Source organism: Apteryx mantelli, chromosome 22 (assembly GCF_036417845.1).
Source record: "Apteryx mantelli isolate bAptMan1 chromosome 22, bAptMan1.hap1, whole genome shotgun sequence".
NCBI classification, from domain to species: domain Eukaryota; kingdom Metazoa; phylum Chordata; class Aves; order Apterygiformes; family Apterygidae; genus Apteryx; species Apteryx mantelli.
This window is the reverse complement of record NC_089999.1, coordinates 3,673,383-3,691,054: the sequence shown is the minus strand read 5'-3', so window position 1 is coordinate 3,691,054 and position 17,672 is coordinate 3,673,383. Positions and strand designations below refer to the sequence as shown.

Genomic DNA, 17,672 nt, shown 5'->3' with positions numbered 1-17,672 from the left:
AACACTGTGACTCACCATTGCTCAAATTTCTAATCCATTTTCATATAATCCTTCTGAAAATCAGCGTTAACTTCGGCAAACCGATGCAGCTCTAAGCACATAGGCCTGCTGGCATTACTTCAGCAGTAGCCATCCTCTCAGCTGAGGGTATTCAGTATTCCAGCATTAAAATTTTGGATTTCAATTCTAGTTTACAATGTTTAAATCTTTTTATCCTCCCTGGAGGGCCACCTTATTCTTGCCTCTGCCAACCATCTAGATGGCAGTTTCAAAACCATTCCTGTGACGTGACGTGGCTAACCCAGGAGGAAGATTTGGGGAGAGGTATGAAGGCACAGTGGTCTCCCCGCTCGTGCTGAAATGCCGGGGTGATGGAAGCCCCCTTTCCAACGGAGGAGGGTAAAGCTTTCATCCGGGAGCATCAAGGAGCAAAATTCATGGATGGACCATGCACTGGGCTTAAGGGCAGCTGAAATCATACGGCACCGAAACTTTCTCTGAAACAGAACGGCAAATGTGATTTTTTTTTTTTTAATCTAAAATTACAGCAAGCCCCACATTACGGCTGCTGCCTTACTGTCCAGGCAGCGGCAGAAAAGCCTCGATGACCAAGGCACAAACCCTGCTGGCCTCTCCGGGCGCGGAGGAGCCGAGCAGGGGGTGCAAGGGGGGGCTCAGCCGCTGCGGCCTGGCCCCTGGCAGCGCGGTTCCCGCGGCCTCGCCGCCGGCGCGCTCCGCTGCGCAGGGCCCGCGGGAAGCAGCCCCGTGCCGTGCCGCGCCGCGGGCCTCCAGCCCGGGTTTTCCGTGCAGCCGGCAGCGGCGGGGCCGCTCTCCGCAGCCACGGGCCGGCGCGGGCGGGCGGGCCCGCGGGCGGCGCGCGCTGCCGGCGCGGAGCGGAGCGGCGCGGAGCGGAGCGGGCGCAGCGCTTGCCGCAGTCGCAGGGCCCTGCGCGCCCGCGCCGGGAGGGGGGGGGGCGGCATTTTCCACCTCCGCCGAGGCGGTGACTTTTCCCGTTTGCGGTCTCTCGCCGTCGGTTCGCGCCCCCCCCTCCTCCTCCATCCCCCGCAACGCATGGGGGTCGCGGCTGCCCGCCGCGGGCGGGCGGAGGGCCGCGGGCAGCCGCGCGCGCGCTGAGGGGGCGGCAGCTGCGCGCCGCTCCGCGCCCCTGGCCCCGCCAGCGGCGAGACTCGCGGCCGCGCGGCGGGGGGAGGCGGCGGCGGCGGCGCGCGGGGAGGGGCGGCGGCAGCGGGGGGGGGGGCGGGCATGCCCCGCGCCCCCCGCGCAGTGCCCCCGCGCCCCCCCCGCGCAGCGGCGGCGGCGGCCGCGCATGCAGGCGCGGCGGGAGGCGGCGGCGCTGCCGCAGGGCTCCCCCGCGCCGCGGTCGCGCAGCCCCGCGGCGGCGGCGGCGTAGCGGGGGGCGCGGGGCGTCCTGCGCCGGGCATGAAGTTGCCGCGCGGCGGCGGGGCGGCCGTGGGCGGCGCGGAGCGGTAGCCGCAGCCGCGGCGCGGCCCGCGCATCCCCGGCGGGCGTCTCCCGGCGGCGCCCTGCGCTGCGCTGCGCTGCTGCCTCCGCGCCGCGGCTCCTGCCGCCGAGCGGGCGGGCGGGCGGGGCAGCGGCTGCCCGGCGCCGGCTGCGCGGGGCGCGCTCGCACCTGCGGGCGCCGCCGCCAGACCGCGGCGCGCAGAGCAGCGGCGCCGGTTGCCACGCGGGGAAGTTTGATGGCTTCTTTGAGGCGAGTCAAAGTGCTGCTGGTGCTGAACCTCCTCGCCGTGGCCGGCTTCGTGCTCTTCCTGGCCAAGTGCAGACCCATCGCCGTCAAGAGCGCAGATTCCTTCCATGAGATTCACCCCAGGGCAGAAGTGGCCAACTTGACCGCCCGGGGCATCAACTCCATCCAGGATGCGGTACTGAAGAGACTCTCCCTCCTGGAAGATATAGTCTACAGGCAGCTCAATGGTAGGAGTAGCTCTCGCGCTCTTTATACCTTTGGGGAAGGTGAATTAAAGCAGAGATACGGCACGGGTTTTTCTTAAAGTTTGCCTGACAGCGCTGTGCCTCCTGCCTTTTCCTGCCTTATCGTGAAACCCCAGTCGCAACGCGATGAATCAATTTAGCGCCTGATTTCCGAGGGCTCTTCGTGCGTGGGGAAAGCTTGCGAGCACCTTGCGCAGGATGGGGAGCGCGTTGTAACGTAACGCTGGCTTTTGGGCTTACAGCACGGGTCAGGAAATTACAGTGTCATGATTTCCTCGTCGGATGCGAAGGGAGTTCGGCGGGCAGATGCGGGGCTGGAGCAGCGCTCTGTGTATTGATTGAGGGGATGGCTTTTACTGCTGCACAGTCGCTTTTTTGGAAGGGAGTTTGAAAAAGGCTGAAGTATGTTGCATTATTTAAGTGCAGAAGGTCAGAAAGCAAATGCACCTTCTGTAATAAGTTAAGCAAACAATCCAGTATTTCCTATGGCTCAGCCTTGACAGCCGCTAATTAAAACCTCAAGTAATGCCTCTCTTTATAGCGTAGTGAAGGCTTTTCTATTAAAATCTCACCAGGTTCAGTAGTTCTGAGATGTAGAAAGGGAGTTTTAAAGATGCCGTGTGGGATAGAGAAACATGTTGTAAAGCTGTAAGAAATCTAGGTGAGAGAACTAATTAAAACGCTGACTGCGGAAGCTAATTTTTTCTAAAATTGTCCCCCATAGGTTCACAACTGGGACTGTGATCTCGATCAGGAGCCCCATTTATAGCTACCAGTCTCTGCAGCCTTAAAGGCTGCAAGTTTTAGCACTGCAAAATTAGCATAGTGCATGCTTGTGGCAATGCTGGCGTGATTGCACCCTTGATTCTTGAATAGGAACCTCCTGCATGATTCGGTACCACGTTAAACTGCAAAGCCTTGTGCGTTGTGTCGGTGCACTGAGTCAGGGCTATTGCTGAGCCGGCGCTGTACCCGGGATGTGAGACAGCTACAGAAATGCAGCATATGTTGCCTGGTGTGTGCTCTTCAGTTGTAATAGTTGTCTTGGTCAGCACCTGTGCTGCGGGAAGGATGCTGCATACACCGAGAAGCACTCAGCCAAGTGGGAAAGGGGTATTTATATCGCTGCTTTATCCACTTGCATGAAAACATGCCTATTAAAGTGGCACCTAATTTGAATTTGGTGTTACCCCCCACAGGAGGTGTTGAAACAGCAGCATAGGGCAACAAGCAAGGTGAAGTAAAGGAATAGTCAGGGATAATGTTAAAAAAACTGAGTGTTATGGACAGTGCACAGTCCATAGGCTGCTGCAGGCACTGGGTGTACATTTATAGTGTGGTGTAGGAGTCCCCTTAGGGCTGAAGAGCACAGTCGTGCACCTAAAGATGGGGAGGAGAGAGGTAATAGATATGTTATGCAAAGTAAAGGAATAGGAAGGAATAATGTAAAAAAACCCCAAACAAAGAGAAAAGCCGTGTGCGTTATGTACAGTGTACCTGTGAAACTCGCTGCTGCTGGATATCACTAGGGCAGAGGTTTTCAGCAAGAATTAGGCACTTATTTAAAAAGGACAAGAGCAGAAATTCGTGAAGGGAGCCCTCATGCAAGGACCTGGCTTGGTTTTGAACACGTAACGAAGATGCTGTCTAGCGTTCCAGCGAACACGGAGAAGGAGCTGCAATTATAACTTAGTGCCCTTCTCCTTCCGAGCAGCGAGAGCTGCGGAGACGAGCGTGGGACTCGCTGCTTCGCTCAGCTCTGCAAGCTGCTTTCGGAGCTGGCTGGTGCTCCTCGCGGGAACAGCCAAGGGAGGACAGCTCGCCTCCCCAGCTGAACGCGCTGCGTAGTCCGGAGGCTGCTGCGCGCATGGGGAGGACGTTTGCAGAGCGGCGTGGGAGTCCGCTCCGCGCCCCAGAGCGCCGTCGTGCACCTAAAGATGGGGGGGGGCGAGAGGTAATAGATACGTTGCCCGTGCCACAAATAGGGTGGCAGGCAGAAAGCTGAGAACATAAACACGGTGACTTATCTGGCCTCTGCGTGCTAGGGCAATTTATAGCAATGCTGATGCGTCTGGCTGGGGGGGAAAAGAAAGAAAGAAAGAAAGGAAAAAAAAAAAAAAAAGCTCTGTTGTAGTGGTTATATAACTTTGGGTCGAGTATATATTTGGCGCGTGTGATTTTTTAGCAAAGTGCATATGTGCTCTGTTCCCTGAGTCATGTGCGCGCGCCGTGCTTCGGCAAGGCACGGGTTGAAGGGAGGATGTGGGGGCCAGATGAGCCCCCGTCAGCACCCACCGACGCGAAACGGAAAGAGTGAAGCGTGCTGAGATGGTCTGTAGGACGGAGAGCGTGGAGGAAGCTGGATCGGCTTCCCGGCGGGGGACTTTCTGTGCCCGAATTGGAGTTCGGTCCTAATTCTGGGCGCTTGAAGGAGAAAACCTACAGCTGAAATCCTGGTGCCTGCTTGAGGTATGCAAATACTAGTTCACCAGTATGAGTTCACTTTTTTTCGTTATTTTTCTTGTTTTTATGATAGGAAAGTTGCACACTGGTGAGAAATGCCTAACAAAACCCTCACATGCTCTTAGGCAAGCTCCCTGCAAAACGCATCCGCTGAGAGAATTCCCTTTGCATTGCTTAAGGTAGTATTGTGTTTTACATCGGACCTTTGCAGGTGCAAAATGTTAGAATATAGTATCCTGCAGCGTATATGAGGAAATCCTGCAGCTCGGGCCTGTGGGAGCATCGGGAAGCGTTTGGCCAAGGAGAGACACAGCACAGGTTGGGTGCAGTCAGCCATGGGGGGGGGGTTTATTGCGTTCTAGGACTTGCCTAGATTTCTGTGGGACTTGAAGCCATCGTTAGAAAAAAGTGTATCTTTTGAAAAGCTCTGTTCTGTAAACATCAAATGAGCAACCGGATCATACCATTGCCGGTTTTTTTTTTTGGTTTTCGAACCATGTAGCTTAAAGCGTATCAGAAATACCGTCTCTCTCTGGTACGGCAACCCTGATTTTCAATTTACGTGCATTTATTTCTGTAAACAGTGGCCACAAAAACAAGATGAACAGCATTAACTGCCTCAGGGCTGATGAAGGAACGATTCTACGGAATGATTCCTTTGGAACGACGTTTTTCCGCAGTGCCATTGTGGAAGTAATACCAGGCCCCCTCTTACTCTGCAGCGTGGATGCTCTTTGTGCAAGAAAAGCTGTCCCAAACGTGAACCTTATCTCCCGTCCAAAATGATTCCTCGCCTAGGCTGCCTCGTCCTGCCTGCGGTCAGGGTTTTGGCACGTGTGCGCTGCAGTTTAGCATAGCTCCAAACTGAGCTTTTGTTTTGTTTTGTTTTGTTTTTCTGTTGCTTTTTTTCCTGCTCCCAAATTGAATGACTCCGGTACTTGCAAAGAAATATGGGGGTCCTCTTTAGATGGTCTGCTGAAATGGGGCTTTTTGTGTGCATCTACTTATCTGAGAGTTTAGAGGATTTTAAATTTCTGTGGTAGTTCTTACGGATGGAATTCTCTTGTTCTGAAAATGTTCAGAGAAAACTAACGAAGGGCTGAGAGGAACACGTGCATTTGATTTCAGATACGAACTGAAAATTGTCTTTTCCATCCAAATCTAATTTAATTTTTCCTGCACTGACATTTACATAAGGAAAAATTGCGGTCCAGATTATGTCGAAATGTATGGAAATTCACACAGATGAACTTTTCAGTTTGGGGCTGTGTTTGCAAAGAGAGGGTCTCTGTTTGGGTGGAAAAGGCAAATGAGTGAGTCAGTGAGAGGCTTGAGTGAATCAAGACGCAGAAGAGAGCATTCAGCTTCTGCTGCAACCATATGTTTCCTGCGTGGTGCTGGGCAAACTCCTCGATTTACCTAAACCTGTCGCTCGGGAATGGTTGTGAGAAATGCATTAATGACCATGAGGTATTTGAGAAATTTGTATGTGTGTTTGTAGGATCCTGAGACAGCAAAGATGGGCCAAACGTTTTCACATCAAAGACTGTTATGTCCCCAGGTTAGTGGCATGCAGAAGGAATGACGTGATTTGAGGAAAGCTGCAGTTTGCGTTAAGAAATGACATGCAGAGATTTTGCTCACAGACTCCTCTTGATAGGATGGGTCTGGTGTCCATTGCGTGGTGAGAAGCTGTTCTTCTCCCCTCCTACAAGCAAGAGCCTTGGGGGAATTGCCGGGGCACTTCTCTTTTGCCTTGCTTCTTCTTCCATCACCTTCTGCGTTACTCCCTATTCCACTTCTCTGTCTCTTCCCAAAGCCAGGCCTGCTGAACGCTGGGTGGGATGAAGAGACATGTGACACTTGCTCCACAAGAGGAGCCGCTCAGTGCATGCTCTCGGTGGTGCCTGCCCAAGATGGGAGAAGCGCCAAGAAGCTGGCCAGGGGTCCGGTCCTCCAGCGAGAGCCACGCTGCTCTCCTGCCAGCTGCCAAGGCTTTGAGAGGCTGCTGAGATGTGCAGGGCCCCATAACTGGTCTTCCTCATGTGGGCAGAGCTCTGATCTTGTGTGGTGGTGTTTGTCCCTCTTCTTCTTTGTCTGATCCTGCCCTGCTGGTCAGAAGCTATTTAAGTCAATATAGAAACAATTTAGTAATTAAACAGTGGTGCCAGCTTGAGAATAAGAAGCGCAGGAAGGAGAGTTCCTTGAATAAATCTTTGGTTTGGATGTGAGGAAGCTGTCATCCTTATTTACTGTTGCTAACATCCTGGAACAAATACAAGCAGACCAATTAATTTGTTCCATTGCTCACTGGTGACTTAAGGAAGGTATTTAGCCACCTTCCACGTATGCTGGGAAAACACCTGCGTGCCTGCTTGCAAAGCGGTCAGAAATGCCAGGAGATAGATGTATAGAGTTTCTCCCTTGATTTGGTTCCCTAACTTCTGGACCATTCGTGCTGCTGATCTGACCTGTATGTCGCTCTGTGCCCCATCTGCTGGCTTTGGGCCATTGGAGATGCCTGTCAAGAAGAAGCACTGGTCCTAGAAAGAAGTTAGTTTGGTTGAGTCTGGGTCTTGGGTTAAAACGTGCAAGAAGTATGAAAGCTATAAACTCCCTGCCCAGTGCTTTTTTGGCCGATGCACAAAAACAGCTGGATCTAGTGAGCGCTCAACTGCCTTGAAGCCAAAGAGACTGGGATGATGTGGTGTCTTTCTGAGCGGAGTGGAAAAAATAGTGCTTTAGCCCCAAAATTCTTTGCTTCGTGCTAAATACTTGTAAGAAGGCAGAAGACACTGGGAAATGACACTGCTGATTCATGTTAAGCCCTTCATTTAAGTTTTATTTTGTAAATACGCCACTGATTAAGTACAGGATTGGAGAGAAGACAAGACATTTGTAAACCTTTGAAAACATTTATGGGCAACGCTAGAGTGGACAGTGCTGTAGAACCTGGCCAAGAAATAGGTGAACAGGGAGGGGTTTTCCCTGTATATGCTCAAGAAGCGCCCAAAAAATAAACTGCTACGATACCGGATATTAAAAGTTGAAGAGGAACTTTTAAGTTCCTTGACAATTAAATAAGCAACGTTCATGTTTTTTAAACAAACTTGGGTCTGCGGTTTTGCACACGGGCTTATTTGCACATGCTGAAATATGAGCAAGTGCCTTGCCAGCAGCCTGCCTGCACACAGCCTGGGTTCTCGTCTGCTATCTGATTAAGAAATTAGCTTTATGGGGGCTGTGCGTGGACATCGAGGCAGATCCTGAGACGCAGCCTTTGGCGTGGTCTTCCTCTCCCCCTTGTCAAATGGCACTTAAGCGAATTAAAGCACTTTCAAGATAGGTGGATTTATTTGCCATAATCATAAGATAGTGCTTATCTTTTCTAACATTTATGGCCTTCAAAGTACATTATAAACTTAGCTAATCACGGAATATAAAAGTTATGTATGCAAATAACGCAGTTTAGAAGCAGTTTTGTCAATCATTAAGTAGTATGTAATAGTGTGGCACCCACAGACTAACTGTGCTAAAATTTCCCCACAGGTACGTAATATATATAACTAAAACACTAAGAAATTCTCTGATGAAAACAGACAGCTAAATGTAAAGAATTGAGAGTAGACAGCTGCTATTTTTAAGGCAGAAGGGCTCTAAATTTAATCACATTAATGAAATGAAATCAAAATAGCTCTTTATATGAACACAGCTTTGCTGGGTGAAATCCTTTGGTATGAGAAATGGTGATGTGGAGATAAAATGGGAGAGTGATATGCTGTGGTGGATGTAACTACTGTATTAACTGATCATTATCACACCGTATCTGAGATACTGTTTTCCCTGTCCGCGCCACTGCCATGACATTTTTGGAGCAGAAACTAGCTATATTATTATAGGAACTGGATAAAAATTGCAGCTTTTGTATTTATTATATACCTAACAGATTTGGATGCCATGTTTCCCATTAAGAAGAATGCAAATTATCCAGATTTGGCGCATGTTTTTATCAGTTCTCAGCCTAAACTTATTAACTGCAGGAGAGCGGACTTCATAGTCTTTAGTAATTCCTTGAGACTCCTGAGAGCTGTTTTCTGTAAATTATTCATTTGAGGATCATAGACCCCGGGGCTGATACCGATCAAAGAATGAATAAAATAAATACTTAGAGAAATAATAAAAGATGAGGCTTCAGATAGTCATTTCGGAAGCATCTGGGAGCTTAGAAGTTAATGTGACATTTAGTTTACAACCAGGCTGACTAGGAACTGATAGATAATTTTTTGTTTTCAATAGTTGTTTGGCATCATCATCTGAATATTCACCGTCGTTGGCAATGAATGAGTAATAAGCCACTAATGCGTTTATCGTGCAGAGACGCTACAGGGATCATGAGATGCAACAGCAATGACTAGAAAACGGAGAGAACACGGGAATTTTATTCTTGCGTATTAACTCACTTCTGCCTGAGTAGAGCAACAGAGCCTTAGATGAACGCTACGATTTTCAATAGTACGTTGGATTTTGGCTACCGAATTATTTAGGTGGCTCATATGAATTCCAGTATTACTTCAAAGCCTCAGTGCCGATCAGCAGTGAAGCACAATCTGCGTCTCTGGTAAGAGACAGTTGGAATTGGAGATGTTTGGCAAAACATGGGCATCTAGTGACATTTGAGTGCCCGAAGGCATCCTGCCTGGCCGCTCCGGAACGGCACAACTCTGCCGTAGGTGCTGCGTCACATCTGCCAGGCTCGCGCAGGGCCTCGGATGCCCTGGAGCCTTCCGAATGGCAGCAGACGTTGCTTAGGCACCGGTGTCCTGCGCTTGCTATCTTGGAGAACATCCAGTTTGGTCAGGGAGGACAGACGGACAAAGCTGGCTTTAGACACATACAGTCAATGTACTTGGCTTTGACTGGTGCTTCTGATCTGCTGTTGGCCACCATCTTCCCTGATTACTTCTCTCCTAGCAGAAATCGCCTGCATTTCTTAGGAGGAAATGCTGTATATAGCCTGTAACCAGAGCTACCTGTTAGTAAGACAAAGCACGAAAGAAAATAGAAGTGAGCTCTCTCCGATAATTAAAAATGTTTTGCTCATTTTGCGATTTATGTCACTAATCTTTGTATAAAACTGAACAATCTGGTCCAGATGTTATGGGGGCTGGCAGGCTGCCAGTTCACCATTCCCACAGGCTCTCCTCAATCCCAGGGTAGGCGAGGACATTCAATATGTTGAAATATTAAACTTAAAAAGGAGATTTAAAAAAAATTTTTTTTTCAAATGGGTTATAGCTCTGATAAGAGTGAGAGAAGAAAAGGGCACGCTTTCCTGGATTTTGCTAGAATAGGTTTGCTTGCGCAGCAACACTCAAATGTTTCTGGACCGATCCACGCTCTTCCTCCCAGACTGCGAGATGTTGTCCCCTGGCACAGGAGCAAAGGGGACAGTGATCTCCCCACGCTTGCTGTGCTGCCGCTGTGTGTGTTGGGCTCAGAAACCAGTGCTGTAGAAGTGAAAAAAACTGGTCTGCCGTGGGACGTGTAAGATGTCCTTGCAGGAGTTTGCAAAGGGCTGGTCAAAGTGAATGCGCATAATATTGACCCTACCATGAGTCAACGGTGGTAACTGAACTCCGGGAATGTATCCTGGTTGTATGATGATATTTTTCCTAAACAGTTTGGTGCGTAGTAGCAACCGTATTTTATAACCCCAAATCCCCGTGGTCAGATTTCGTCAAGAAAGTGTCAGATGCTTTACATCTCATTGATACAACTGCAGCTAGTTCCACCTATAAATCTAATGGCTATCGACCCATATTCTGACATTCGCTGACGGTTATCTAAAAATAATGTGGTAGCGATGCAACGAGAGCCCTACGTAAGACGTTACGTTAGCGGGGAGCCTTGCTCTGCTGTCGCTGAGCCGTGACGCGCTGTACTTCTGATGCAGGCTCGTGGCTTTGATGCTTGTGTCTGTGGGGAGATGCAAAGTTATCTGCAAAGGAAAGCGGATTCCTTAAAATCGGGAATGAGCTGGATTAAACTGCAGTGTTTGCCTTTCCCCTTTAAAAAAAATGATGATCTGCACCTCTTGCTGTATAAAGAGTACCAGTTTTTATGATCCTACCCTCTCCGGGATTCACTCCTTGTGATTCACACTGATACCCGTAGACGGTGATGCTAAAGGCTATCTGCCATATAACAGCACTTGTTAAACCTTGGAATGAGAAATACCTATAGCTTCATGGTATCTGGAATATGAAAGTAATATGATAACTCTCGGGAAATGGATTTTTTAAAATAGGGATCTTCCTAGGGTCTCTGACCTAGGATGCTATAGAAGAACGCCAGTATTCCTGCTGATAGGGAAAACGTGAGCTCTCTTAAAAGCTGGGCTGTGTCATGCACACTAACATGCGTGTCATATCGCCACTTCTTAATGCTGGCACGCCTGGTTGCACCTGATGACTTAATTTTAGCGCAGCAAAATCAACTGTGTGATGTGTCAGCATCTGGCACCGAGGAAGGAAGAGGATTCCTTGGTCCCCCTGCCCTGTATTATCCTCAGCTTACTTGCGAACGGAAATCTTTTCTGTTCCTTCCCTTTGAAATATGATTGCCCAGCGCTGGCAGTTCTGTAAGGTCTGGTAGGAAAAGGCGCTGGCTGTGAACCGAGAAGACCTGTGCTCTGGGCTCTGCTGTGCTTCGGGACCTTGAGCATCCTTCATCTCTCTCTGACTCCGTTCCCCAGCGCTCGAAGGGGGATGCCGGATTTCCTTTTCTCCTATCTTCTCTATGTTGCAGTAGGGTCTTTCAGGGCTTTTTTTGTGTTTGTTGTGTGGATGTTGGGGCTCCAAATTGCTTTTGCTTGCAGTGTCTAAGGGCTGCGGAGAAACAGCGAGTGGAGAACCATTAAAAGAGAAAAAACAGCAGGGAACCAAAGAGAGCAGCAGCGCCTCAACCGAGTTATTTTGGGTGTTTTCTCAACCTGCAGAAAGCGTGACCAGATACGAGACTCAAGCAAGGTCTCTTAGTTGACCGTTGGCAGAATTCATTTTACCTGTGTTTTAATCTTCTTATGCTTGAGTAGTATTTCAGCGTAACAGCCCTCCGTGGCCGCAAATGTCCTCAGAGCAGAAAGATGAAGTGAGAAGGTTAATTTTAAAATGAAACAATTAGAATTTCTTTTTGGGTCTTTGCCCACATTATACTTTAAATCATGAAAGCACTCGTGTTTGCGCCAAATTACTGGAATTTCTTCCAAAACAATTACTTGATCATACTCTCAAGACAAAAATATAAAGCAAAGCAAAAAAATAGTGAAAAGCCATTTAATGGTATTTTGAAACTTGCTTATATTCCATTATTGGGTTTAAAATAACTTTTGTTGCCCTCCTGTATGTTTTTACTGTGTACCCTCTTTAGTGAAGTGAGATGGACCGCTGAATGTTTCTAATGGGTTGGAACATAAAAACCCTATTCTGCTGAATTTTATTTCAGTTTTTCGTAGGTGAACTGACGAGACAATAATAACAGTAATAACCATTACGTTTTTCTAAACCTGCCGTTAAGGCTGGGGCCATGTTGCGCTTGGCCCTTTGTAAATGCAGACCTAACGCCGTGACGTTTCAGTTCTCTTGAAGTCGTTACGCAGACAAAATAATTGGGAGGGACTGGTTGCACCATCGAGAGCGCTGGAGCACAATTCACTGGACTGGGTTTAGGTCTTGGTTCTTCCTCCAGCTGTTTGTGTGACCATGGACAGATCACTTAGGATAATATTGAAAGAATTACGCGAGTTAGGGGTTCACCTTCCCTTGTGTCTTACTGCCTGAACGTCTCTCAGAAGAGGTTTGTGCGTGGGAATGGTATGAGAACAGAGAAAGCATGGCAGGTTCTTTTTGGAGATTTGGAAATGTTTGGAGCTGGCAGCAGAGTTCTGGTGAGAAGGCAGCAAAGAGGTAGAGGCTCCCGAAGCTTTACCAGGGACCACGAGGATTTGGGGGGCGGCCTTGATGTTTGGTTTAAAACGAGGACTATACCACCATGCATCAATTCCTAAAGTGAGACTCAGTGGGACCCCAGTTGTAGCAAGGTGGAGGGAGCCCCGAAGCCTCCTTTGGGAGAAGTAAAGCAGTAACGGGCATGTTTGGAGGGTGCACGTTGGCGGTGGGGGCAGGAGCTTTGGAGAAGACCGGTTTGGCTGTGTGTGTGTCATGCCCAAAAGGTCAACGCTGTTTTCTGCGCTGTACAGAAACCGAACTGCGTATCTGGAGCAATAAATGAATAACCAGCCTGGAGGGTCGGGGATGGGTGAGCCGTTTCCTCCACCGCAAAGGTATCTGTTCAAACGTGGTTAGTGCTCAGCGTGGCCGACGGGGCAGTCCGACAGCCCGATCACGCAGATGATTTATGGACATGCAGACAGCTTTCATTTAGAAATCTTCGCCTGTCAGGAGCATCGAAAGGTAGTTACCGGCCTTTCACAACATCTTACATGAAAGGTGTTACTGGGGTCAGGTCATATTGACTTCAGTTGTCTTTGGATCAAGCGCGGAATCAATAAGTGACTTGCTGGAGGAGTTTCATGGCTGTTGTGCACAGACAGAGAAGCGGGATAGAAGGTAAAATGGGATTTAATGTCTTCCTCGTTCTTTTCTGAGGACATTCTGCAACTTCCAAATACTAATTAGCGCGATGTGCCTTCCTCCCTACTGATGCCTCGGGTTTGATTTTCTAGGACAGTGTCAGACCTTGCAAATCAGAACCGTCTGTCTGACGGCAATGAGGAAAGAAGCAACAAATGGAAAAGAGTGGGGCTTAAACATCCCATCCCCATTAGAGGCACCCAGTTTGTAGCAGCATAATGCACAATCCTAAAATTCTCCTGAATGTCCAGCTCCAACTATAATTAATGGAACTGGATATCCAAAGAAGGTAATTCACTCCAAAGCCACCAACCCACGTGTAGGCATCTCTGGTAGCATTTTATTATGAGGCTGCCCAACATTTCCCATTGTGAGAAATTGCTTTTGCCTGTGTACAGTTTCACCAGTTCGGCTGAAACGGTCAGATATTGTCAAGATCCTATTTATCTTTAATCTCAGCAAAGTGGTTTGGGCGTTTTTGGAAATGATGTATGAGCAAACCCATATACCATCGTTCATGTCAAAGGGTTTATTTCTTAAGGCCTTTTCTTTAAGATGCTGGAGCGCTTTTGTACGTTGGAGGTTGGACGTGCAATCCAGCAAAGCAACCCCATCAAAAAAAGCCATAGGTCTGTCTTTGCATCAACTTTGTCTAGTTTTCCTGCCTGTGGGCTCATTCGGAAGCAGGAGGGACAAAAGCTGGTGCCAAGGGGCAGGGAGTGGAGGGGCTGAACGGGCTAGGCAAAGAAATGGGGAGGAGAAACCAGGGGGAGAGGAGGAGAAGGCTGGACTGGGTGTGTGGCCCAGGAGTTGGTGGGGACAGTGGGGACAAGGTGTCCGGGCAGGGAGAGCTGTGGCTGCCTGAGCGGCATTTCGGGGGGCATCTCTGTTTTCCTAGAGGACGATTCAGATGCAAGGCAGTTGCTTGGTGATTTTGTTATGAGTTGAGATGGAAAAATGGCCATCTGCAACGAATGTGTTATTTTTAACTATATATTTTGTATAGACGTTGTGTAATTAAAAGAGAGATTACTTCCCGAAACCTCAAATAGCAAATGTGGTTCTTAGGTATTTCTGCTGGTTTGATCATTAAAATGTTAGCGTGGTACAGCATTCGGGAGATGTGTGGGTATAAAGCTGGGACAGGTATTATTAGCCGTGTAAAGCAAAACAATGCAGTCACTGTGGAAAAATTATGGGTTTTGCGCTTAAGCACATTTTTAACCTTTGTTTTTACAACTCCAAAACCGAAGCAGTTTGTTTCTTAATGTGGGCTTAATGCTCAAAGTGCACGCTGCCTGGATTTTTCCGCCTGAACGTAGGAAAGGCTAGGGTATTAAAATCTGTTTTAACAATCTCTTTTCCCCATAACTCCTAATATTTGCCATCTACTAATTATGATGTGCCCAAGTATTTCTCGTTTGTAGCAGGTATGTTAAACGCTGCAGCTGTCCTAGTTTCAAGTTAACTGTTGGGTTTTTTTGTTTTTTTTTTTAATGCCTGAGAATTCAGGAGTAGCGGTGATTTTCGCAGGTTGGCATTAAGTGCTCACCTCATACTGTTCTTCATTTTTTTGATTTTTGGTTTTTGCTATATAATTCCCCAGTGGAAGCAGACAGAGTTGGACTTGGCGGAGGAACAGCAGTGCCGGAGAGCACATACATTTTCAATGAGCTTTGGTTCACATCTTAGGCTAATGCTTAGTCAATGAGGGTATATCCCTATTTTTTTTCTTTTATTTTCTTAATTCTTAGAATTTTCCACCACATTTCTAGTTGGTGAGATGTGGCAGCTTGAAGGTCCTGAAGGTAGCTGTCCTCTTTCTCGAGTGGGGAAGAAAAAGCACTTTTCATTCTCCAGAGTCTGTTTTGCTGCCCTCCAAGGGCCACCACGGGTGATGTGGCCAAGGGGACCATGGGAATTAATTTAAGCCCTCGCAGATGTTATTGAGGCTGTTGAGCTTATATTCTGACAGAACTCACTGCAAACCAGAAACCAGAGAATGGAAGAAAAGTGGTGAAAATTGATGATGAAGAAGAACTTGTGAAGCATGGGTTAGGAAGGAGGCCATACTTGAAGGAAAATGGGGAAATATGCGGTTAAGAACAATTTAGATGTTCTGCAGAAGCAAGGAAAGCCCATTAGCTCAGGCATTGGTCCTCCTCTCAATTTACCTGGAATTTGCCTATTTTTTTCTTAATCCCATTTCTCAATCGCCTTTACCAGAGGCAACTCTAGCGGTGTTTTGACAGCTGCTGCTGTCTTCTCCAGTGCGCGCTGCCAAAAATCCCCATTGATATCTATGGTTTAAGGCACAACGCTGTTATTTGCTACATTCCTTCCTTTTGTAACATGATATGTATTAATATTAATTATGTCCTGTCTAAATTCAGAAGCCTTCAGGCATATTGCAATTATGTTTTCTTAAATCTCAGTCTTTGGGAAGTACGTCCTGGCAGTGACGCTACTTAGGAGCATGTCACCGAATGTGGTCAGTACTTTATGGTTAGGTGCAGTGGACAGTAGACAAGTCTGGAACCAGATCCTCAAACTCTAAGGAGGCTTGCACATAGGTGAAAGTTTGAAGATAATCTAGATTTTTATGATAGACTGAACCTAAACCCTAAGACTGGATAGCCTTATGGATGAATGTGTCTTTGGGCTATACAGGTCACACTTAACTCTACATCCAAGTAGAGCCAGTCAGGAATTTTTCAGTGAAACAGATTTTCATTGAGAAATGCCGTTTGTCAAAACTGAGACTTTTCCACAGGAATATTCCAAGTCCGAGCTTGAAATTCTGGTCAAACGGCAGGACATCTGCTCCACAGCAACCAGCTAATGAGACCTGGGTTCTTGATACCAGATAGCAAATTCAGTTTCATTCAGAAATATTAAATCAGTGGATCTAGGAGTGCTTCTGGTTCATCCAGGCCCTGTATCAGGGTGACATGTGGAATTGCCCTTGTCTCGTGCTTTGGGTTTTTTGGGAAGGAAAGCCACACACGTGCTGGAGGCGACCACGGCAGCCTGTGGCTGGGTGCCCAGTCCAAGTGGTCAGGGAGCCCCAGTGCGAAGAACACGCATGCCCTTAGCTACCCTTAGGAGATAGGAATATTCCTCTTTAGTTGCCAACCCAAATGCTTTTACCTCCTTGCAAAGCCCAGTCCCGTCCACCCACTCCTGGCAGACTGGAAGATCTTTTCAAGAAACAAACCCACCCGGCTCCTCTTTTGCTGCTTTTTAATGGTACCGTGGGACAAGGTGATACGACTCTGCAATCACTGCAGCTTGTTAATGATGTATGAGAGGATGAACGGCTGCCCAGCGCGTTGCAAAAACACCGTGCTGTGTCAGCTGTGAGCTGCCTGTCTGGGTGGAGGAGGATGGTGGAGAGGTTTGGAGCTTTTTCCTCCTGCTGCATCAAGACAGGTGTATATATAAGGTTCCTGATAATGGTAACAGAAGGGAGAAAAGATGAGTCTGAGCAACAAAGTTGCACTTCCGTTCTGTGTACAGGCCTAAACAAATAATTAAACTTTATTATCATTAAAACTCCGTATGGTATTTCTTTGAGGAGTTAATTTGCAACATACTTGTCAAATTTGTTTTCTTCTTTCTACTGTTCAGGCCACATTTTAGTGCCCTAGAAGGCCCTAGGGTCTGAAGTGCCCATCTCCTGTGTTTGCCTATGGGGTTGAAGCTCAGCAGGTGAAGTTCAAGTCCAGACTGTTACTAGCCTATGTTAATCCTCCAGGACGCTCAGAAACCCCTGTGGCAACCGGGACACAGGAAGCTGTTAGTGGGAGTTTGATAGTGGAATAAATGATTTGCCTGCAATCTCTGAGCCTTAATGAAGTCATTTCCCTGACTGGAGTCATCCTCTGCCTTACAGACCCGTAATGGATATATTTATATTTAGACCTACGTACCAAACGGCTACCTGCTGCCTATCCGCTCTCGTGTCTTTTCCCTTCGCATCCCTTGAAACGATAATGCCTTTTGACTTGGAAGGAGCAACTGGGACGCCAGGGGCACGAGGTGCTGCAGGTCCTTCTGGTGGTGAGCGTTGTAAATGCTGATTGCATATTTGCTGAGCTTATTTCTTGCATCCTAGCCATAGGCTGCCTTGCTTCTGTGTAGAAAGGATAATGCCGCTTCTGTTAGTAGTGGGATCAGACCTACAGTCTCCTCCTCTCTCTTTCTTCCCGAATTTTAAAACAATGGGGTTTTTTTGTTTGTTTGTTTTACCTCCTCCTTCATTTGCCTTTCTTAAGCCTCCATACTGAGCCCTGGCTTAAAACCTTAGGAGCTGAAACTCAAGAAGTTGAAAAAAAGCTGACCTAGGAGTCTTCTGACTGGATCAATGGAGCAAAAGAACAGGCTGAAGCTGCACAATTGTGAGTTCGGAGAAGTTGGCTGGCCGTGCTGCATCAGGATCTCGTACGACGCGGTTATCTTCAGAGGTGCAGAAGGCAAATGCTTTTTCAGTTTTAAGAAATTCCTTTATGCTTGAATTTTAAAATGCCATTTTTTAAAAAATTGCTGGTATCAATATTCAAGTAATAATAAAATTCTTGTGCT

At 47.9% G+C, this 17,672-nt stretch overlaps 1 protein-coding gene across 1 annotated transcript in view; it reads left to right on the top strand.

Moving 5' to 3' along the window:
* The first annotated feature begins 1,626 nt into the window (after positions 1-1,626).
* GALNT17 (polypeptide N-acetylgalactosaminyltransferase 17) overlaps positions 1,627-17,672 on the top strand; it is a 213,746-nt gene continuing 197,700 nt past the window's right edge. The window contains exon 1 of the mRNA XM_067309687.1: positions 1,627-1,956. Within this exon, the coding sequence (XP_067165788.1) occupies positions 1,719-1,956 (238 nt within the window). The 5' untranslated portion in view covers positions 1,627-1,718. The remainder of the gene's footprint in view (positions 1,957-17,672) is intronic.